Below are 21,102 nucleotides of genomic sequence, written 5' to 3'. Positions count from 1 at the left end.
TCAGCTTGTTACAGCTGCTGTTAATTTGTGGTGCAGACAGTGAAACACTCATCCTCTCTATTTCACAGGCAACACGTTCAGCACATTAGCAGGATTAGTGTTTGAATGGAATATAGTGAAGGATACAGAGACTGCTGGCTACTCGGACTCCCACAATGCATTGCGGTAGGTAGTCTGGATTTATCAGATGTTAATGTTGAAATCCTTTTCATTACTACATTATTAGTGACAGCATTACAGCACAGCAAAATAGAACAAGCATGTATGTTTTACGGTACTATTTTGTTCCACTAGTGATGGAGAACACTTCCTTTAAAACAGCTGGTCTAGCTGAAAATGTTGCACAAGTTATATATCTTGCACATGGAACTTGTAATATTTTAACCAGTTCGGAAGAGACTGTATCGAGTTTTAATGAATATTCAAGAAAGGCAATGCAATCTTTATACTTCACATACTTGGGCTAGCCAATCCAGAGAATCTGAAAGGATACTGAAGTCTTGGAGATTTTTCAGCCTGTGTCTTTTAAGAGTGCATTGCCTGCCATCTTTAGTTGTTTTCCTCCTGCCAACAGTGTCAGTCATGAAGTAATTTATACTTATGAGTGAGAAATATTTTGTCCAACATTATCCTGTCCAGTTTGTTTCAGCCTCTTTGTCTGAAATTTTATTTTGTTCCAGCAGAATTTAAGTACCTGAGGGTCTTGATGTGTAGGTTCTAAATTCTGTGGTGCAGCACTGTGTTCTCCACTATCAGTTGTCACACCTGGTGTTTTCCATTTGATTTGACAAGCCTTACCTCATGCAAATTCATTCACTGAGTTCAAGGAAGGGTGAAATGACTAAGATTGCAACTCTTCTTCGAGATCATCCAGGCTGCAATGGGGGAGATGGGTTTGCTTTTTAAAAAGCCAGTGCAAGGGAACCAGTCAGAACACAGTCTCTGAACAATTTATTCTTGACTGATTACACAGGAAGCATTAGCATGTGTTTATATTCATGTGCTTTCCACATATGCTCTGATAAAGCTACACCCAGAATAATTCCATCTTTCAGGAAAGCACGATTACTTTCTAAACCTCTGCCAGCATACACAAATGGCTCATGTGGTTGTTTGAAGGACGATCAATGCTCCAGGCACTTTCTTAGCTATCATCTTAGTTGTCATCAGGACAGGTGCGCTACACGTAGAGGGAAAGTGCCAGCCTCAGCTTCCGTGCCAGATGAGTGCTTGGCACACCCTAGCTCATTACTGCTGTCTGAGCCCTTCTTTCTGTTGTTCATTCATAGAGCATGATCCTTGTTTAAAATAGGAGTGCAACCCTAGAGCAGTGGCCACTATCTATTCCAGCTTCAAATGGATACTCTTGCAGAATGTATGCAAAGCAGGCTCTTGCTGTGTGCGCTCATGTTTTTTTTATATAGGTAATTTTTGCTCCACACTCTTGAATATTTATGAAGGAGACAGTGGTGAACAGGAAGTCTTGGAATCAATAAACTATCAATCAATATGAGGATGAGCGGCAGGCCTTGGAGCAGTCAGGCTGGCATTGGCCATGTTTTGGATACTGCTTTTTCCCTCCCACTAGTGAATCCATCCTGAAATTTGTCCTTTTTTTTAAAAAAAAGCACTTTGTAGAGCAGTACTTGATTCTGCTTTTGAGTGTAAGTGCATTGGGCCTCTACTTGTGAGTTACTGTTGAGAGTGAGGCACAACCACTAATTGGAACTTAGCAGATTTATAAGAAGGTACAATTGCTCCCCTTTAGACATTATCTTTAAGAAGTGTTTACTTATCCTGCTGGGTATAACCTATAATAATGATATAGGAGTGCACAGTATTAAACACTACTTGACTTCTTGGAGATGAGTGAACAGTAATTTCCTTAACTGCCATATATATGTTTTTGTTTTAATATTTGTGACTTTGCTTAGCGATTCATACAAAATACATATAGACTTGATATTTGTTTTTTTAATAATTGCTGTGTAGTATTGCCATGGCGATGGCTCACAGAATCATATGTGTAGTAATGACAGAAGCAGGATTTACAAAATGTTTTAATTCCTGAAGATTAGTTTTTTCACATTGAATGATGTAAGTGCTCGTCAGCATAAGCATCTCTTTTTTTCCACTCATAACACCCTTCCTCAATCCACTAAAAGCTGTGAAGCATTGAACCATCAATGGAACAGCTGATTTGGGAGTCTGGAACTGACCATTTAGTTTATTGTCTTGTATCAGAAATAGCACAGAGGTGGCAATACAAAGCTAGACATTATGAGCCAACTATGTTGTATAAATGAATCAGCTGCTATGAAAATTTCATGATAACTTTGTCTGTCTTTATATTTCTCCATAATAAAGAAGTAATGTTTTGAGTAAATGACATGAAGAAGTTGTGTTGCAGGATTCTTAAGTTTTCTGAATCTACCTACACTCCACCTACTTACATATCTGAGATGGAGAAACATGGCAAACAAGGAGATACAGTCTTGGTGTCAGGAATGAAAACAGGAAATTCAAAGTTGAAAGGCAAAATACAAGAAGCAATTTACAAGGTAAATTAATATTGATACATTTGAAAGTTACTTTTCTCTCATTCTTTTACGTTTTCTAATGTTATGAGGAATAAGCAGGCAACCTTTTCTAGAGTTTTCTTTGCCATTATACACTATTCATTATTGTAAATGGGGTCTAAACCCATCATATCGCTCCTATTTTTCCCCATAAATCTTGTAGTTTTTGATTTAAAATGCCTCAATCAAAGGTCCTCTTTTTAACAGATATACAAACCTTAGAAGCAACTGTTACAGCTCTAAAATTCACTTTTTCCAGCACTAAAGCAGTGGCAGTAGCAAACTAAATTTAGCAGCAACAAAATGTAGCTAATACCAGATTGTCTATGCATGGTTGCCTACTTCTTTACATTGCCAAAGGTTTCATGATTCTGTTACCTCATGAATTGTGAATTGTTTTTTAAAAACACGTAATTCAGTGCATATGTGCTTCTGCTAGTGCATTTGCAGTTTTAAAAATTCTTTTGCCCCATACGTTTTAACAATGGTGAAGGAAATGCTGTTCCAGTAAGTAGTGAAAGAACTGCTGAACTACCAGCATAGATATGAATGGATGGGTAGATTTTTGTGACTGCTGTTTCCTCCCCCTGCCAGTGACACTATCCTGTACTTTAAATGGAGTGTTTTATCAGCAAGCATGTAAAACTGCTGTTGAAAGCAACGTTGTGCTACACATTTAATGGCATATTGGATTGAAAACTGAGTTAGCAACAGAAAACAAACTTACAACAACTTGCAATTTGTATAGCACCTTTTAGCAAAACGTTCCAACGTGCTTCACAGGAGCATTATCAAACAAAATTTGACACCGAGCCACATGAGATATTAGGGCAGGTGACCAAAAGCTTGATTAAAGAGTTAGGTTTTAAGGAGTGTCTTAAAGGAGGAGAGAGTGGTAGAGAGCGGAGAAGTTTAGGGAGGGAATTCCAGAGCTTAGGGCATAGGCAGCTGAAGAAACCGCCGCCAATGGTGGAGCGATTAAAATCGGGGATAGGCAAGAATTGGAGGAGTGCAGAGATCTTGGAGGGGTATTGGGCAGGAGGAGGAGGTTAGAAATAGGGAGGGGAGAGACCATGGAGGGATTTGAAAACAAGAATGAGAATTTTAAAATCAAGGCATTCCTGGATCAGGAGCCAGTGTAGATCACCGAGCACAGGGGAGATGGGTGAACGGGACTTGGTGTGAGTTTAAATACGGGCAGTGGAGTTTTGGATGAGCTCAAGTTTATGGAAGGTGGTAGGCTGGCCAGGGGAGCTTTGGAATAGATAAGTCTAGAGATAACAAAGGCATGGATGAGGGTTTCAGCAGCAGATGAGCTGAGGTGGAAATGGGTGATGTTACGGAGGTGGAAGTAGGCGGTCTTGTTGATGGAGCCGATATGTGGTCGGAAGCTCATCTCAGGATCAAATAGGACACAAAGGTTACAAATTGTCTGGTTCAGCCTTTGGCAGTGGCCAGGGAGAGGGATGGAGTCGGTGGCTAGGGAACGGAGTTTGTGGCGGGGACCGAAGACAATGGCTTTGGTCTTCCCAATATTTAGTTGGAGGAAATTTTTGCTCATCCAGTACTGGATGTCGGACAAGCAGTGTGACAAATCAGAGAGAGTGGAGGGGTCGAGGGAGGTGATGGTGAAGTAGAGCTCGGTCTTGTCAGCATATGCGTGGAACCTAACATTGTGTTTTCGGATGATGTCGCCAAGGGGTAGCGTGTTGATGAGAAATAGGATGGGGACAAAGATAGATCCTTGGGGAGGAGTGGGAAGAGAAGCCATTGCAGCTGATTCTCATGCTACAACTAGATAGATAAGAATGGAACCAGGTGAGCACAGTCCAAACCAGCTGGAAGATGGAGGAGAATGGTTTGGTCAACGATGTCAAAGGCTGCCGATAGGTCGAGAAAGATGAGGAGGGATAATTTACCATGGTTGCAGTCGCAGAGGATGTCATTTGTGACTTTGATAAGGGCCGTTTCATTACTGTGGCAGGGGCGGAAACCTGATCGAAGGGATTCAAACATGGAGTTGTGGGATAGACGGGCACAGATTTGGGAGGCGACAACACACTCGAGGATTTTGGAGAGGAATAGCAGGTTGAAGATGGGTTGGTTTTAAGGACAGAGGGGTCGAGAGTGGGTTTCTTGAGGAGGGGGATGATGACGGAAGATTTGAAGGGGAGGGCGACAGTACCTGAAGAGAGGGAACTGTTCACATCAGCTAACATGAGGGCCAGGAAGGGAAGTTGGGTGGTCAGCACTTTGGTGGGAATAGGGCTGAGACGCTACAAGACAAATAGAGAAAAAATCCCAGTTAGAGGACAGTGACCATCATAGATAGGTAAGCATCTGTGCTGTGTCCCCTACTGTACACTTTCCATGTTCATGACATGGAGGAGGATATTTAATGTTTTTTAAAAAGTTACTAATCTATATGGTGAGAATAAGAGTGAACATTCAAAGGGATTTGGACCAATGGAGTGAGTGTGCTAAGGAAAGGCAGATAGATTTTGATATCAATAAATGTATGGTAAAACACCTTGGAACAGGAAAAGCAATGTGTGTAGTGAAGGTATGTCTATTAGCAGATGTTGAAAACTGAATTCAATGAGATTATGGGCCATTAACTGCAAATAACCTTTCAATATGAACCTGTTAGCAAAATGGCTAATCATGTTTTAGGATGCATCTCAATGACATTTGACCATAAATTGGAATAAGTTCATCTAATTTTTGTACAGATTATTGGTGAAGCCACATTTCGAATAATGTGTGCTGTTCAGGTACGCCATCTTCAAAAAGGCATTGATGCATTCTGGCAGGTTCAAAAAAAAGTCAAGGGGATAATTCTGGAGCTTTCAGCTCTAAATTAAGAAGTTTACAGAACTGACTGTTTTTATGAAGAAAAAGATTGTAAATGCATATGATCTAGGTTTTTAAAATACCAAGAATGGATAATGTGGCTATTTAAATAGGTCTGTGAGCACAACCAGAGGACACACATCTGAAAGCATTCCCTTGTCCTCACTGGCATTTGTTTGAAGTTTGATCCCCACATATCCACTCTCAGTGGGGAGCGGTTATGTATATTAGACTTCCAACAAATGCAGTTAATCAATGTAATTCCTTTATAAAATATATGGACGATTAACATAAGACTGAAATTGAAGGTTATCATAGAATCATAGAAACTTACGGCACAGAAGGAGGCCATTCGGCCCGTTGTGTCCGTGCTGGCCGAGAAAAGGGCTATCCAGCCTAATCCCACTTTCCAGCTCTTGGTCCGTAGCCTTGTAGGTTATAGTATTCAAGTGCACATCCAAGCACCTTTTAAATGTGATGAGGGTTTCTGCCTCTACCACCCTATCAGGCAGTGAGTTCCAGACCCCTTCCACCCTCTGGGTGAAAAAGTTTCTCCTCAGGTTCCCTCTAATCCTTCTACCAATTAGTTTAAATCTATGCCCCCTGGTCACTGATCCCTCTGCTGAGGGAAATAGGTCCTCCTTATCCACTCTATCTAGTCATGTCATAATTTTGTGTACCTCAATTAAATCTCTCCTCAACCTCCATTGTTCTAAAGAAAACAACCCCAACCTATCCAATCTTTTCTCATAGCTAAAGTTCTCCAACCCTGGTAACATTCTCGTAAATCTTCTCTGTACCCTCTCTAGTGCAATCACATCTTTTCTGTAATGTGGTGACCAGAACTGTACGTAGTACTCAAGCTGTGGCCTAACCAATGTTTTATACAGTTCTGGCATAACCTCCCTGCTCTTATATTCTATGCCTCGGCTAATAAAGGAAAGTATCCCATACGCCTTTTTAACCACCTTATCTACCTGTCCTGCGACCTTCAGGGATCTGTGGACATGCACTCCAAGGTCCCTTTGTTCCTCTACATGTCTCAGCATCCTCCCATTTATTGTGTACTCCCTTGCCTTGTTTGCCCTCCCCAAATGCATTACCTCACACTTCTCTAGATTGAATTCCATTTGCCACTTTTCTGCCCACCTGACCAGTCCATTGATATCTTCCTGCAGTCTACAGCTGTTATAATGACAAGTGCTGATCAAATTATGTGTAGAACAAAATGATTCTTGAGTTGCTAGTACCATGGTAATATCTGGGCAAGGAAGGTGACCAATTAAGCATGAACGGTGCAAGATGTAGGGCCAGATGGCATTCTAGAGTTTTATTTGATTCACCTTTTGGGGGAAGGGCCAAGGAGAATATTTACAGAACATTTTGCTCAGGAAATTGAACGGATGGTATGTGGTCCAAGGGAGAGAGAAGGCTTGATGAACCAAATGGTCGTCTTCCATGCTTTTTTATGTTGATTTGATTCGAAGGTGCAAGAAGGTGGCAATGGTTGGCTTACCCTTTCTTTCTGTAAAATCTCTCTTGGAGGAGGCAGGGAAGTTCATCCATCTCCCCTTTACCTAAAATAGGTAGGGAACTAATTGGACATTTATAGAGACTGATTCACATTCTTGTACTCTGTAATACATTAGTGCAACTTTAGGCTGTTGTTACCTCTTATTGCACTCACTTAGGTAAGAAGAATTATTGAGCATTACTGCTCACTTCAGTCCTGAAGCTCACCAGTCTTATTCCTTCACCAGTCTCATTCTTCCCCCTTTCTATTCCATATTCTCCATGAATTGCTGCATGAATTCTTCTATGCTTGTAATTGACATAAATTGACTCATGTCGGAGGCGTATCAAACTTTGCAAGATATATCGCAGGGATTTCACAACATACCCCATATTGATTAAATGAATGAACATACAAACGTATCCGAAAATGATACAGGAAAAGACCACGTGGTGCATTAAGCCTTTTGCACACAGTCATGATGCTTGAAGCATCATTAGACACCCCCTAACCTCAGCAGCCAGGGAGAGGCAAAAAAACAGATTTAAAAACCCAAGGCCAATTAGAGAAAACAAATCTGGAAAATTCCTCTCTGACCCCCTTAGGCGATTGAAACTAGTGCGGGAGACCACATTAACCATGCTTCTATTGGGGGAGGAACATCCTTCGTTTCTATTTAACTGGACATTCATGTCAAAAGATCTCCTATTCAAATGCAAGTGTTTCCACTTCATGGTCAAGCAGTTACAAGTATTGTTTCAGGTTGCATATGCAGTAGCTCTCTGAAGTAAACACTGAGAAAGAGACTTAATTTCAAGTTAATTCCCCTCTTGCCAAGACCAGTTTAGAAAATTGAAGAGTTTGTAAAATTGCTTTTATTCTATCCTCAGCTGTAATTGGGAAAGAATGCAATGGTCAGTTTTGCTTATTAGATGTCTGATTACTTTTAAGAAAACTAGTCCCAAGCAATTGGGTGTCTATAGGAAACCAACACTCAGTGATTTATTTTGGTGCAGATGCAATCTAGTTGGAGAATCTATGGATAAACAACTTTTCTATAACCAGGAAAAGATTAAGCAACGTTAACACTGTATTTACATTATTAAGAGCCTGCTGGTGGCAGTCCAAACTTCTTTATAATTGTTCTCATACAAATGAGTTGTCACAAGTGCTTTTTCCAATAGAGCCAGGAGGCTTAGCCCCAAACATAAATGGCCACCTCTGGAGGCATGAGATATCACAGGCTGCCATTTTTCTGGGTGCAGGTGAGCTGAGTGCTCAGCCTATCTTTACAGGCCTGCGATGTGTTTTTTTGCATTGTTGGGATGTATAGACCTTTTGCCCAATATTGGAGCAGATCCTCAGCCAGAAAATGAGTCACAGTTGCTACTTTTAAATGTGTGCACAAGCTTGTGCTCTTTACATTGTGGAACAGATTTCAAGGGGCAGCAGATGTCATAATAAAAACAGCCCAATTCTTGAATCCTGCAACTCAAGATGTAAAGAAATGTTGTGCTTCAGTTTGCATACTGTACTCGAGGATTATGTGTCTCATTTGTTAGAGTAGCTTACTAAAATTGTAGATTTTTGTGGTGTGTAATGCATATTCCCTAAAGGAGAAATGGCTGAAAATTTGGCAAGCTATGTTTTTTTACAGCAGTAACTACTATATTGTTTTTCTGTGTGTTTTTTTTTTAATGCGATTTCTGTGACTGATTTAAACAATTCTGTTACCTAGCAAAAAAATTACACACAATATTTGCTCAGTATCTTTTTAAGATTTTTACATTCAATTCTAATATCCGCATTCTGTCATTCCTTGTCTACAAGAACGTGCCAGCTGCAGAGGTGCGACTCCTTATTCTGGAAAATATTATGCTGAATCCAGCTTATGATATCTACTTGATGGTGGGTACCTCTATTCATTATCAGGTACAGAAGATAAGACAAGGGAAGATCACAGGTTTGTCTTTTTTCCTTGTATATATTGAAGCCTGACAAAACAGGAAGGAAACATTTGCATGCAAGGATCTATATATAGCCCATAACACTATAGCCATAAGATCACAATTGAAGTACAGTCTTAGTTCATCTAACCAGAAAGACAGTACACTTGCCCCTTTGGAGCATCCAAGGTTTTTGCCTTCGCCATTCCACCCAGATGTCCGTTCCATGTGTTGATCACTCCTTGTTCGAAGAAGAATCTCCTGACATCACTCCTAAATTTGCCTTTTAATAGTTTGAAATGTGTGTCCATTCCTTTTTCCTACTCTTGAAATTTAAGTTTGAAGTAGTATGCCAGATTTACCTTTTCCATACCATTCACTATCTTGTATACTTCTAAGATCGCCTTTCAGTCTCCTCAATTCCAAGGTAGAAAAGTCCAAGTTTCTCCAATTTTTCCTCAACTCAGACCTGTGACATAAGGAATCAGCCTCATGACTCTTCTTGAGCTGCCTCCAGAATTCAAATGCCTCCTTTGTGGCTCAGTGACCAGAACTGGACACCGTACTCCATGGGTTACAGATGAATTTGATGGAGACCCAGAAGTCTAGGTAGAGTTGATGCTCAACATGTCCGGCTAATGCAGAGCAGCAGTCAACAAAACCCAATAGAATGTTGAACTCTATGGCCAAAACCATAAAATACAAGTCAGAAGAAGTTACGATTAAATTCTATTCTGGTCTGGCCAGGCTGCATCTTGAGTACTCCGACGAGTTCTGATCACTGAAACACAAGGGAGACAATCAAGCATTAGTACAGTTCAGAAAACAGCCACAAGGCTGATCCTTAGTATCAGAGGTCTGAGTTACAAAGAGTGGAAAAAGGAGGTACTAGAAAGGCTAGCCGTACTTAAAGTAGATAAGTCACCCGGTCCGGATGTGATGTACCCGAGGTTGCTGAGGGAAGTATGGGTGGAAATTGCGGAGGTACTGGCCATAATCTTAGAACCATAGAAAATTTACAGCACAGAAGGAGGCCATTCGGCCCATCATGTCCACGCCGGCTGAGAAACGAGCTACCCAGCCTAATCCCACTTTCCCGCATTTGGTCCTTAGCCCTACAGGTCATGGCTCTTCAGGTGCACATCCAGGTATTTTTTAAATGAGTTGAGGGTTTCTGCCTCTACCACCCTCTCGGGCATTGAGTTCCAGACCCCCCCACCACCCTCAGGGTGAAAACATTTTTCCTCATTTCTGCTCTAATCCTTCTACCAATCACTTTAAATCTATGCCTCCTGGTTATTGACCCCTCTGCTAAGGGAAATAGGTCCTTCCTAGCCACTCTATCTAGGCCCCTCATAATTTTGTATACCTTAATCAAATCACCCCTCAGCCTCCTCTGTTCCAAGGAAAACAACCCCAGCCTATCCAATCTGTCATCATAGCTAAAATTCTCTAGTCCTGGTAACATCCTCGTAAATCTCCTCTGCACCTTCTCTAGTGCAATTACATCCTTCCTGTAATACGTTGACCAGAACTGTGCGCAGTACTCAAGCTGTGGTCTAACTAGTGTTTTATACAATTCCAGTATAACATCCCTGCTTTTATATTCTCGGCCTCGGCTAATAAAGGAAAGCATTCCATATGCCTTCTGAACCACCTTATCTACCGGTCCTGCTACCTTCAGGGATCTGTGGACATGCACTCCAAGGTCCCTCACTTCCTCTACACCTCTCAGTATCCTCCCATTTATTGTGTACTCCCTTGCCTTGTTTGCTCTCCCCAAATGCATTAACTCACACTTCCCCGGATTGAACTCCATTTGCCCCTTTTCTGCCCATCTGACTAGTCCATTGATATCTTCCAGCAGTCTACAGCTTTCCTCCTCACTATCAACCATGTGGCCTATCTTTGTGTCATCCACAAATTTCTTAATCATGCCCCCTACGTTTAAGTCCAAATCATTAATGTATACCACAAAAAGCAAAGGACCTAGTACTGAGCCCTGTGGCACTCCACTGGAAACAGCCTTCCAAACATCCTTAAATACGGGGGTGGTGACAGAGGACTGGAGAATTGCAAATGTTACACCCTTGTTCAAAAAAGGGTGTAAGGATAAACCCAGCAACTACAGGCCAGTCAGTTTAACCTCAGTGGTGGAGAAGCTTTTAGAAACGATAATCTGGGGCTGAATTAACAGTCACTTGGACAAGTGTGGATTGATTAGGGGAAAACCAGCTTGGATTTGTTAACAGCAAATCGTGTTTAACTAACTTGATAGAGTTTTTTGATGAGGTAACAGAGAGGGTAGATGAGGGCAATGTAGTTCATGTGGTGTATATGGACTTTCAAAAGGTGTTTGATAAAGTGGAGCATAATAGGCTTGAGATCAAGATTGAAGCCCATGGGATAAAAGGGGCAGTAGCAGCATGGATACAGAATTGGCTAAGTAACAGGAAGCAGAGAGAAGTGCTGAACGGTTGTTTCGGACTGGAGGGAAGTGTTCCCCAAGGGTTGATACTAGGACCTCTGCTTTTCTTGATATGTAGTGATGACTTGGACTTAGGTGTACATGGCACAATTTCCAAGTTTGCAGATTAAACAAAACTTGGAAGTTGAGTGAACAGTGAGGAGGATAGTGATAGACTTCAAGGGGATATAAACAGCTGGTGGCATGGGTGGACACGTGGCAGATGAAATTTAATGCAGAAAAATGCACGATGATACATTTTGGTAGGAAGAATGGGGAGCGATAATATATACTAAAAGGTACAATTCTAAAAGGGGTACAGGAACAGAGAGATCTGGGGGTATCATTGAACGTGGCAGGGCAGGTTGAGAAAGCAGATTAAAAAGCATATGGGATCTTGGGCTTTATAAATAGGGGCATCGAGTACAAAAGCAAGGAAGTCATGATGAACCTTTATAAAACACTGGTTTGACTACAACTGGAGTATTGTGTCCTATTCTGGGCACTGCACTTTAGGAAGGATGTGAAGGCCTTGGAGAGGGTGCAGAAGAGATTTACCAGAATGATTCCAGAGATGAGGGACTTCAGTTACAGGAGAAACTGGGGTTGTTCTCCTTGGAACAGAGAAGGTTGAGAGGAGATTTGGTAGAGGTATTCAAAATCATGAAGGGTCGAGACAGAGTAGATAGAGAGAAACTGCTCCCACTGGTGGAAGGGACAAGAACTAGAGGGCATAGATTTAAGGTGATTGGCAAAAGAACCAAAGGTGACCTGAGGAAAAACATTTTTACACAGCAAGTGATTAGGATCTGGAATGTACTGCTAGAGTAGGTGATAGGGGCAGATTCATCCATGGCCTTCAAAAGGGAACTGGATAAGTACTCGAAAGGAAAAAATTTGCTGGGCTACGGGGATAGGGCGGGGGAGTGGGACTAGCTGGATTGCTCTTGCGTAGAGCTGGCACGGACTCGATGGGCGAATGGCCTCCTTCTGTGCTGTAACCTTTCTATGATTGGGCTTTTCAATATTGAAAGGAGGCATCCAAAAAGCTAACTTATAGAAGTATATGATAGTTAATAGTATGGAAAAAGTAAATCAGGACAATCACTTCAAAGTAAATTGTGTGAATAGGACAAGGGGACACATTCAATGTAGTATAAGGCAAATTTAGGGCTAATATCAGGCTGTTATTCTTCACACACCATGATCAATATATGGAATGAAATTTTGCCAATTTGCATTGAATTTCTGAAGCCAGGTTGTTGACATAAGTTAGGAACGGTTGTTCAATGCCAAGCCCTGGAGAACTGCACTTGGCAATCTCTTCCTTTCACCCTGCCCCCAACCCCAAACATCACTCTTCTAACAAGTATCTGCTGGTTTCGCCCCCCCCACCCCCCAGCCAATTTTTTTTATTCATTCCCAAAATTTACATGAATCCTCCAAACCCAGAGCTTTAACAGTATTCTTTCACATGGAGCTTTGTCGGATGCTTTTTTGGAAACCTAGCCAGACCACCTGGTAGGGTTTTCCACAGTCCAATTGAGATGTTCGTCTTAAAAAAAAAGTCAAGAGGTTGTCAGACAGAATAATTCCATTCTAAATCTATGTTGACTACTGTTTACTATGGTACTGTTGTACAGATGACCCTCAAGTTTACTCCTGATCATTTATTCTGTTATTTAGTGTGTTGAACTAAGACTGGGTCTGCAGTTGTTGTCATCTGCTTTTTGTCATTCTTTTTGAAAATAGCACCACGTTAGCCTAATCCTCACGGTATTCATCAATATACCTCACATATCTCCTCTCTTGTCTTTCTCATCAGTCTGTGATAAATACTATCCTTGGTGATTTGTTTTGAGCCCTTTTTTGTCTGTTGAGGACTTCCATCTCATTTATTACAAAAGTAATCTCTGCCTCAACATCACCACATTAATTCTCCCTACCACTACTTTCCTCTCACCAACCAGCTGACTAAAATTTCAGCAGTCAACTTTGCCAAATGCTCTGAAATCCAGCAACTTCATCCAGATCAAGATGTTGCTTACAGCTCAATAAGCAGGAGGCACTTCAGAGAATCTCCCTCAGCTGGAGTTTTTTTTTCCTTCTATGCAGGAGAGACTTTTCCTTTATACATTTCAAACATAAACTTGCTGTGACCTGCACAAAAAATTCTGTTTCATGATTTTGGACCACATTACCATTCTGTTCACAACACAGTTGAGATTTTTCATATAACTCACAGCTTTGTAATTTCTGGTTTTTGGGTCAGATTTATTTGTGGACTGACATGTTTCTCCACCTAATCCTCTTTCTATTATTTTACGGCAGTCTTTTATGTTAGCCAAACACATGGAGACTGATACAAACGTCCAGTAAACTGATCACATGTTTAATTGTTTGAAGTGAATTCAGAGATCATTGAAATGTTTCTGCAGGCTGGTTATTGTAGCCAAATTAATTTTACATGCTTTTTCTAAGTTAGCTTTGCAATATAACATTGCTAAACATTTAAAATTTGTCTCCATAAAATCTCCATTATGTTACAAATTATGAAAATTGCTTTTTTTTTCCAGAACTAATGATGCCTTCTGATCAGTATGAATTAGAGCTGCAAAATAGCATAGTAAGTCCAGGGGGTGATGCAAATCAACCAGTGGGCAAACTAAGGCGAGCCACATCGACAGTAACTGCATTGCAGCAAGGGCAAACAAACCTGGTGCTAATGCACAAGAGTATCCTTTGCAGTTTTGGAAAACCAAATTAGCACCTTGCAGAAGCTGCATGATAAAGCATGTTCACCATCAGTGCGAGTTTTCTAATACCTACTCCGTACAAGCTCTCACTAACTTAATTAATACACTTGCATGGCATGGTGATGTTTTCAAGCTATTTATATATCAGCATTTACATTGTTTTTTCCAGTTTTGGCTTGTTTACAGCTAATGGATCTTAGCTTAGTGCTTATTCTGCATAAAAGATCTGCACAGGCAACTGTTTGTGTGTGCTGAACGCACAATACTCCCATCCTCAATAAACAAAGGGTCAAAGTCTATGCGTGTTGTGCAACTGACATACTGATGATTGTGCATCTAATCTAAATCCTGTATAATCAAGAGTAAGATTTTTAATCTCAAAACAGAAAAATATTTTGATTTAAGAATTGCAATAACACTAACTGTGTTCAGTTTAACATACCATAACTCAGTTTGCTGCTACAGTATAATAGTATTTGTAGACGTGAACATAATATAGCATATCAACAATATCCAGCTGCATACTTTGTTTAGTACATGCTTGGAAGTTGGTTGTTTTGAGTTTATATAGAAAAGCAATAGTTAGCAATCGTGTTCTTACTGTTTGACTATTTCTTGAATGGCATTCATATAAAAAAATGACCTCTTTGACTCAGTAGTATTTTTTAACTGCTGTATGATAATTCCAGCTTTCTCTGTGATGTTGATTCTGACCTTCAGCTAATTCCCAGTCGTCAATGTATTTCTTGGTTCGTCAGCGCTCCTCCTTTGCTAACTTCAACTAACACCTTGTGCACGTATTTTAGTTTGTCAAAACATCTTTTGGATGACTCTCTCAGCTGATTTTCCGGCAATCTAACCACCTTCTCTCCTTCAAACATTTTTTCTGACTTCTGAATTAAACTTCTCCTGACTCTAACTAAACTTCTCTGGCTCTAAGTTCTGAATTAACATCAAACAAGAACTTTTTCTTTTTGTTGCTCAGAATTAAAAACATTAGCCCAGAAATTCCATTCTTTTTTGGGTTGAAATTCTGGCATTGGAACAATGGGAGACCAGATGTTGGAACGTAACACTGCTCAGGTGCTGCTACCCTATGGATTGATCAATGCCAAATATGAAGGGGGGAGAAGACTCTTCTAGCCCTCACATCCCGGCCACAATTTGGGGGCATGTCTATGGTTGTTTCCAGGCCCCTGTGGGATTCTTATCAGTTATGTCACCTTAAGGTCCAGCAAAAAGTAAGTGAAGGTGCAGTCCTAGGCTGCACGTGGGCCCCACCATGAACAAGTCAATTGCCAGTGGATTATGGTGTCTGTTACCTTTGACGCCAAGTAAGTAGTTTTGATGATGCACATATCTTTGGCCCATCCAGCCTGTGGTTCCTCTTCTTGGAGCAGCAGGGTGTTGGCTGGTTGTCCCTGTCACATCACGCCTATTATAGTAATGACCTGGATTTGGGATAGAGTCATAAGGAGGCCAAAACAGCCACGACGTTACACTTCTGGTGGCATAATAGTGGTGCTGGAATTTCTGCCTCACAGCAGGCAATTTGACTCATTTATACTAAAAATATTTGTTTACAGCATGAGCATTTAGCATAGTTGACTATCCGTAATGTGCTCAAATTCTTGAACTGTACATTGTTTATCAGAGATTATTTAAGGTCAGGCCACTAAGCTCTAACATGCTTTTGCTTTTAACACCCTTTTTTAAAAAATCTTTGTGGAGGATTTTTTTGGGGTTCAACAAGGTTGGATTGAAGATTTGATCTGGTCAACAAAATAGTTTGAAAGAAATTAGGTCTTTAATGTCATGTTGGCTACAAGCTTTTACGGATATTGAGTGTTATAATTATTGGCCTCCAAGAATGATTTCAAATACTTGTAAATAATCTTCATTTCCTTCGAATAAATAGCAGTTTTAAAGTTGCATGACCTTAACAAATGGCTTAGGTATTCGTATGCAAGGTGTATCCCGGTTACCAAACTGCACAATCTATGTTGTTGAGCCACGTTACCTAGGTTAGTACTTTAAATAATTTATCAGTGGAACATCTGTCAATTGTGAGTGCATATTTTTTTGTTAGATTTGAAAACTCTTCTAAATTATTCAATTTGGTGACTGTTGAGCTTAATGTATCCATAAAATTATTTTTAATTAAACAATTGCTTTTTATGAATGTTCAGTCTTGCAATTTTAGTGGTTAAGGCTTTTCCCCTTGGGGGGGAAGAAACACCTCATTAATAATTGTCTTAATTTTATATTTGCAATCAGATGGACTAGCAGTGAAATCATTTTTTAACGAACATTTCCTCATAGCCAAGTGATGCTGCAGGTCTTGAGACAAATTATCAATAGAAATATCAGTTTCATTTCACTTGCAGAACTAGAAAGCTGAAGAGCTTTGTTGCCTTTGAAATATTCCAATCTACTACAATTCATACATTAATTATTTTTATTCTTTTAATTCATAGTGACATATGGGCTGAAAAGCCATTTGATAACACATGGTTAAATATGTCATGTTAAGTTTTTGCATGTGCATATATGCTATAAGAAGTTGTGCTGATCTATATTAGTACTAACATTGAATTGGTATATCCACTTTATCAAATGATTTAGGTTTTAAAATAAATTGAGAAACAAGAAAACATATGAACAAATCGTTCATCGTCCAAGTAGGGGCACTTATAGTGCACTGTTCTTTTTAGACTTCTACATTCTTCCAGCAGCCACATGGATTCCCATAGTCTGTGCAACATATGAGGCCTTGCTGTGGACTCATAATCTTGTTTTTTTTTTCTCCAATTCTGAGCAATAGTGCTCCAATAGCCACACGAAAGGAAAGAAAATACTTAAATTTGTAGTTTATTTGGTCATTTGTCCGTTTTTAAATAGCTTTAACAGTTCAACCAATAGCTTTTTCCTTCTGTTTAGTATAACGTTTTTCTGTACTTTGCCTGCTTGTTTCAGGCTGCCTTGGAAATAGACCAAATACACGTGCACGAGTGGATGCTCCATCTTCAGATAATACATGTCTTTGATAGATGGGCCTATTCAAAGATTTCATGGCAACCTTTTAGAACAAATAGTTGCTGACGTTTTGCTACAGTAGTCAAGACAGTCAATAGGTTGTTGAGAACAATTGATCAATCTCTTTGGGATGGAAGGTTCTATTCATATTCCATACATTCCTTCATTGTGAGGATCTTGATCCTGATATTTCAATAGTGGTTGAGAAGTTTATTTTCCAATCTACTGGACTAGTAAGGCAGTGAGACACCAGCACAAATGTCTCTGCCCTGATGCACTGGCGTTTCCAACAACATAATCAGTGCTGATTTCAATAAATAAATGTAACTGTTGTTTAGGAAATAATTTCATTAGGGATTAAATTCTCAGATTAGTAATCATAGACACTGAGCAATAGTTGATAATGTTTGTAGAAGATTGTTTTTGTCACAGAAATTACAATATGTAAACATTAACAATAGAATAATTGTCTTGTGTATACAGTATTCTGATAGATTGCAGGAAAGCCTTCCATGATCCAATTTGTGAACTTAATTGGGCAACAAACAAATGTCCTCATTTTGAAAAGGCCTCCTGCAATGCTGGGCAGTCACAACTAGACAGCAATGCCCACCATTCCACTTCACGAAAATCCTGGGTGGCAACTCATCATTATCTACCTTTTGGCATGGTCGTCTTCATTCTATCAATGTAGTTCATTCTCTACAAACAAAACTACCCATTTGACATGGATGGTGTATTCATCTTGATCTCCTGCGGCTCAGTCAAAAGAACTGAGATACAAATCTAGATCAAGGACTTCTGCTGCCACAAGCTGGTGACAGGATCCCATGTTGATATGGCAACTGTAAGGATATAAAACTTTAAAGGGAAAATGTCTTGTGAATTTTGCTCTTTGTATAACAGCCCATTCATTTGGTGCTATGCTGAGACAATGAGAATGACTATATTGAAGGTAAGAAATCTTAATGGTTAATTTCTTTTTTATATAGGTTTTACAGTTCACCCTGGAGACAGATGGATTTTGGAGACTGGCAAAGTGTATGGTCTGACTATTGAAGTGTATGATAAAGAAAGTAATAAACTTCATCTCTCTGATGTAAGTATTTTTTCTTTACATAAATTACATGCAATTAGATCACTGAAAAACTTGTGTGATGTCAAATTTCCCAGCAATTTTTAAAAAAAGATTGTAGTGTAGATTAAAACAAAATAATTGTCATCACATGTAAATTGCTACCACTTGTGTACCCCTATTTTCCAATAGATACTCAATTCTTTCTAACTGGTGACACTACAAAATGGCGTAGCAACTGGCTCAATTCCATTTTTTGGAAATTGGTGAACGTTAAGCTTAAACTGAAACTGAGCAAGGAGTACATAAATCTTTTAGACTTAAGATACAATGTTTAAACATTCTTCTTAACAAAATGTGTGTAGGTTTTTATGGATTGTATTGGGCCAGAATTTGCTGGAGTAGGACATCACATGGTGTCCCCGATTAGTTAGACTTTCCTGCACCCTTCAGCTCAAAAATGTTTTGCCCTTTAAGTTGCTGGAAGTGCGAGGTGTTAACGAGGGCACCTGGGCCCTTGGTGAACGACGGGATCAACAGTGTATCACCTTAACCAATGAGATTTAAGGATTGTGAAATAAACAGGAAGGACTGAGAAGAGGAGTGAATTAGAATGGGTGAATTCAATATCAAATCAGGTACAGAAAGAGAAATAGAGGGGGAAAGAAAGATTGAATTAAAAGAGAGAGAAAAAAGACAAAGGAAAAGTTAGAACTTTTTTTTAAAAATTGACATTTTTAAAATCCAACATCAATTCACTACCTGAAGGAATGAGACTCCACACTTTTAATTGTTCACTTTCTGGGCCAGTGCAGTTGATTGGCAGTCATCAACAGTTATCATGTCGTTAAAAGGTTACTTGCGCTATTAATTACTATCCTTAACTCTCTGTGACGAGTTTAATGGGCAATTATGTGCAAAGGCAGAAACTTCATGAAAATCATGGGGAGCTAAAGGGCAAAATGCCATTTTCATGAGACTAAAGGCGGAGTGGTGCAAATTGGCCAGCAACTTGTGGCGATTCGCAATTCACGGGGTATCTCTTCCTCACCGCAAGTTGCTGTGCTGTCACTTTCCCAGTTTCCAGCAAGGTCCCAATGGTTAGAGAGTGATAGCACTTCAAAACTGACATAATGTGACTGTCAGCTCTTTACCTTTTTTTACATTTTTACAATTGTTGGGTAAAAGCATTATTGTTTAATCAAAAATAATTTGGTTTCAAAGCTCCACTTAGAATATAGAAAAAGTGTTTTATATTGGGCCGGAATTTGCTGAAAAAAAACGGCATGTGAACGCCATTATTAAGGATCAAATCAACCAGCAACTTGTGGCGATTTGCAATTCACGGGGTATCTCTTCCTCACCGCAAGTTGCTGGTTGATTTGATCATTAATAATGGCGTTCACATGCCGTTATTTTTTTAGCAAATTCCAGCCCAATATAAAACACTTTTTCTATATTCTAAGTGGAGCTTTGAAACCAAATTATTTTTGATTAAACAATAATGCTTTTACCCAACAATTGTAAAAATGAAAAAAAAGGTAAAGAGCTGACAGTGACATTACGTCAGTTTTGAAGTGCTATCACTCTCTAACCATTGGGACCTTGCTGGAAACTGGGAAAGTGACAGCACAGAATGGGAGATAGTTTCACACGTTGAATCCTTCTTCCCACTCCCCAGAAGAATGTTGAGCCTTCCCTTTAAAAGGGGAGCCATTCCTTTAAAAGGCACGTGACTTTATTTTAACATTCTAAATACCAGGTCTCATTCGGATCCCATATATAGAATAGCCATTTATTTTATTTTATTTCTGTTAAATAGTTATTCAAATAATGAGAACTGGCCTCATCAGGGGTATTGTCTTGGTGGAGGCACTGACCAAATGTTGTCCTGGACTATTGCAGTGCCCATTTATTTATGGATTACTCCATCTTTAGATCCCTTAGAGTTTGTAGCTGAGTTTTTTTAAAAAGTGCCAGATTTCCATTTTGTAAATTGAGACTATGTTTTGTTTTATTAAGTTTCTTATCTGGTATAATTGCTTATCGCCTTTTTTATGCACCAGCATAAGTTGAAATATACATTATTGGTGTTTGTAATGAACTTTTTTGCAATGTAGGATATCCAAATTAAGACTGAAATTCCAAAGGAGTACTTTGAATTGCTGGAGTCCTCTCTGAATGGATCATATCATCGTGTAAAAGCTCTAAAGAAGGGGCAAACAATAATTGATGCATCATTAACCAATGTGGTATCTCAGGTCAGTTGTATTTTATGTCCTATAATCTCCTCCCATTTAATGCCAGATCTTCCATTAGCAATAAGGAAGTATGAAATTAATAGCAGACAAAATATTGGTTAAAACTAAAGAATTTTTGTTCCCTCTTCAATTTACAAGATGAAGCATTTACGTCCTTCCTCATTTTCTGTCCCATTAGCACCACAAGACTATACAGAGAAATAACTTTTTTATAAGATCAGGCAGTAGACATTTGATTCAGGCTTTGGAGTGTTTTTTTTCATGGGGAAATTGAGACCTTTGTGCATGCATTCATATAAACTGGTCTTAGCTGAAGTTTTTAAATTGTTTGCAATTCTAATTATTTACAACCCTTGTTGCAGGAGGAATGGGAATCCAGTTTACAGGAGTAGTATTTAATAATCTAACAAAATAACAATGTTGAAGTGTTTATATTGAAGACTAAGAGAGAGTACAAAAAAGTCTAAGACTAGTTTGCAGCGCATGTGTGTAAACGCACAAAGTGTGTTAAACAAGGTTGGTGAGCTGCAAGTGCAAATAGCCACATGGGAATACGATGTTGTGGCGGTAACAGAGACCTGGCTCAAAAAAGGGCAGAATTGGGTACTAAATATTC

General features: G+C 39.5%; 1 protein-coding gene across 1 annotated transcript in view; it reads left to right on the top strand.

Annotated features, from left to right (window-relative positions):
* Nucleotides 1-21,102, top strand: part of nup210 (nucleoporin 210) — a 102,704-nt gene that overhangs the window by 14,175 nt on the left and 67,427 nt on the right. Inside the window, exons 4-10 of the mRNA XM_067998695.1 lie at nucleotides 69-165; nucleotides 2,411-2,561; nucleotides 8,776-8,908; nucleotides 13,935-14,093; nucleotides 16,070-16,138; nucleotides 18,143-18,249; nucleotides 20,346-20,486. Of these exons, the coding sequence (XP_067854796.1) occupies nucleotides 69-165; nucleotides 2,411-2,561; nucleotides 8,776-8,908; nucleotides 13,935-14,093; nucleotides 16,070-16,138; nucleotides 18,143-18,249; nucleotides 20,346-20,486 (857 nt within the window). The remainder of the gene's footprint in view (nucleotides 1-68; nucleotides 166-2,410; nucleotides 2,562-8,775; nucleotides 8,909-13,934; nucleotides 14,094-16,069; nucleotides 16,139-18,142; nucleotides 18,250-20,345; nucleotides 20,487-21,102) is intronic.

The sequence above is a fragment of the Heptranchias perlo genome, chromosome 17 (genome assembly GCF_035084215.1).
Source record: "Heptranchias perlo isolate sHepPer1 chromosome 17, sHepPer1.hap1, whole genome shotgun sequence".
Classification (NCBI taxonomy): domain Eukaryota; kingdom Metazoa; phylum Chordata; class Chondrichthyes; order Hexanchiformes; family Hexanchidae; genus Heptranchias; species Heptranchias perlo.
The sequence above is the reverse complement of the archived record's forward strand: the minus strand, read 5'-3'. Positions and strand labels throughout refer to the sequence as shown.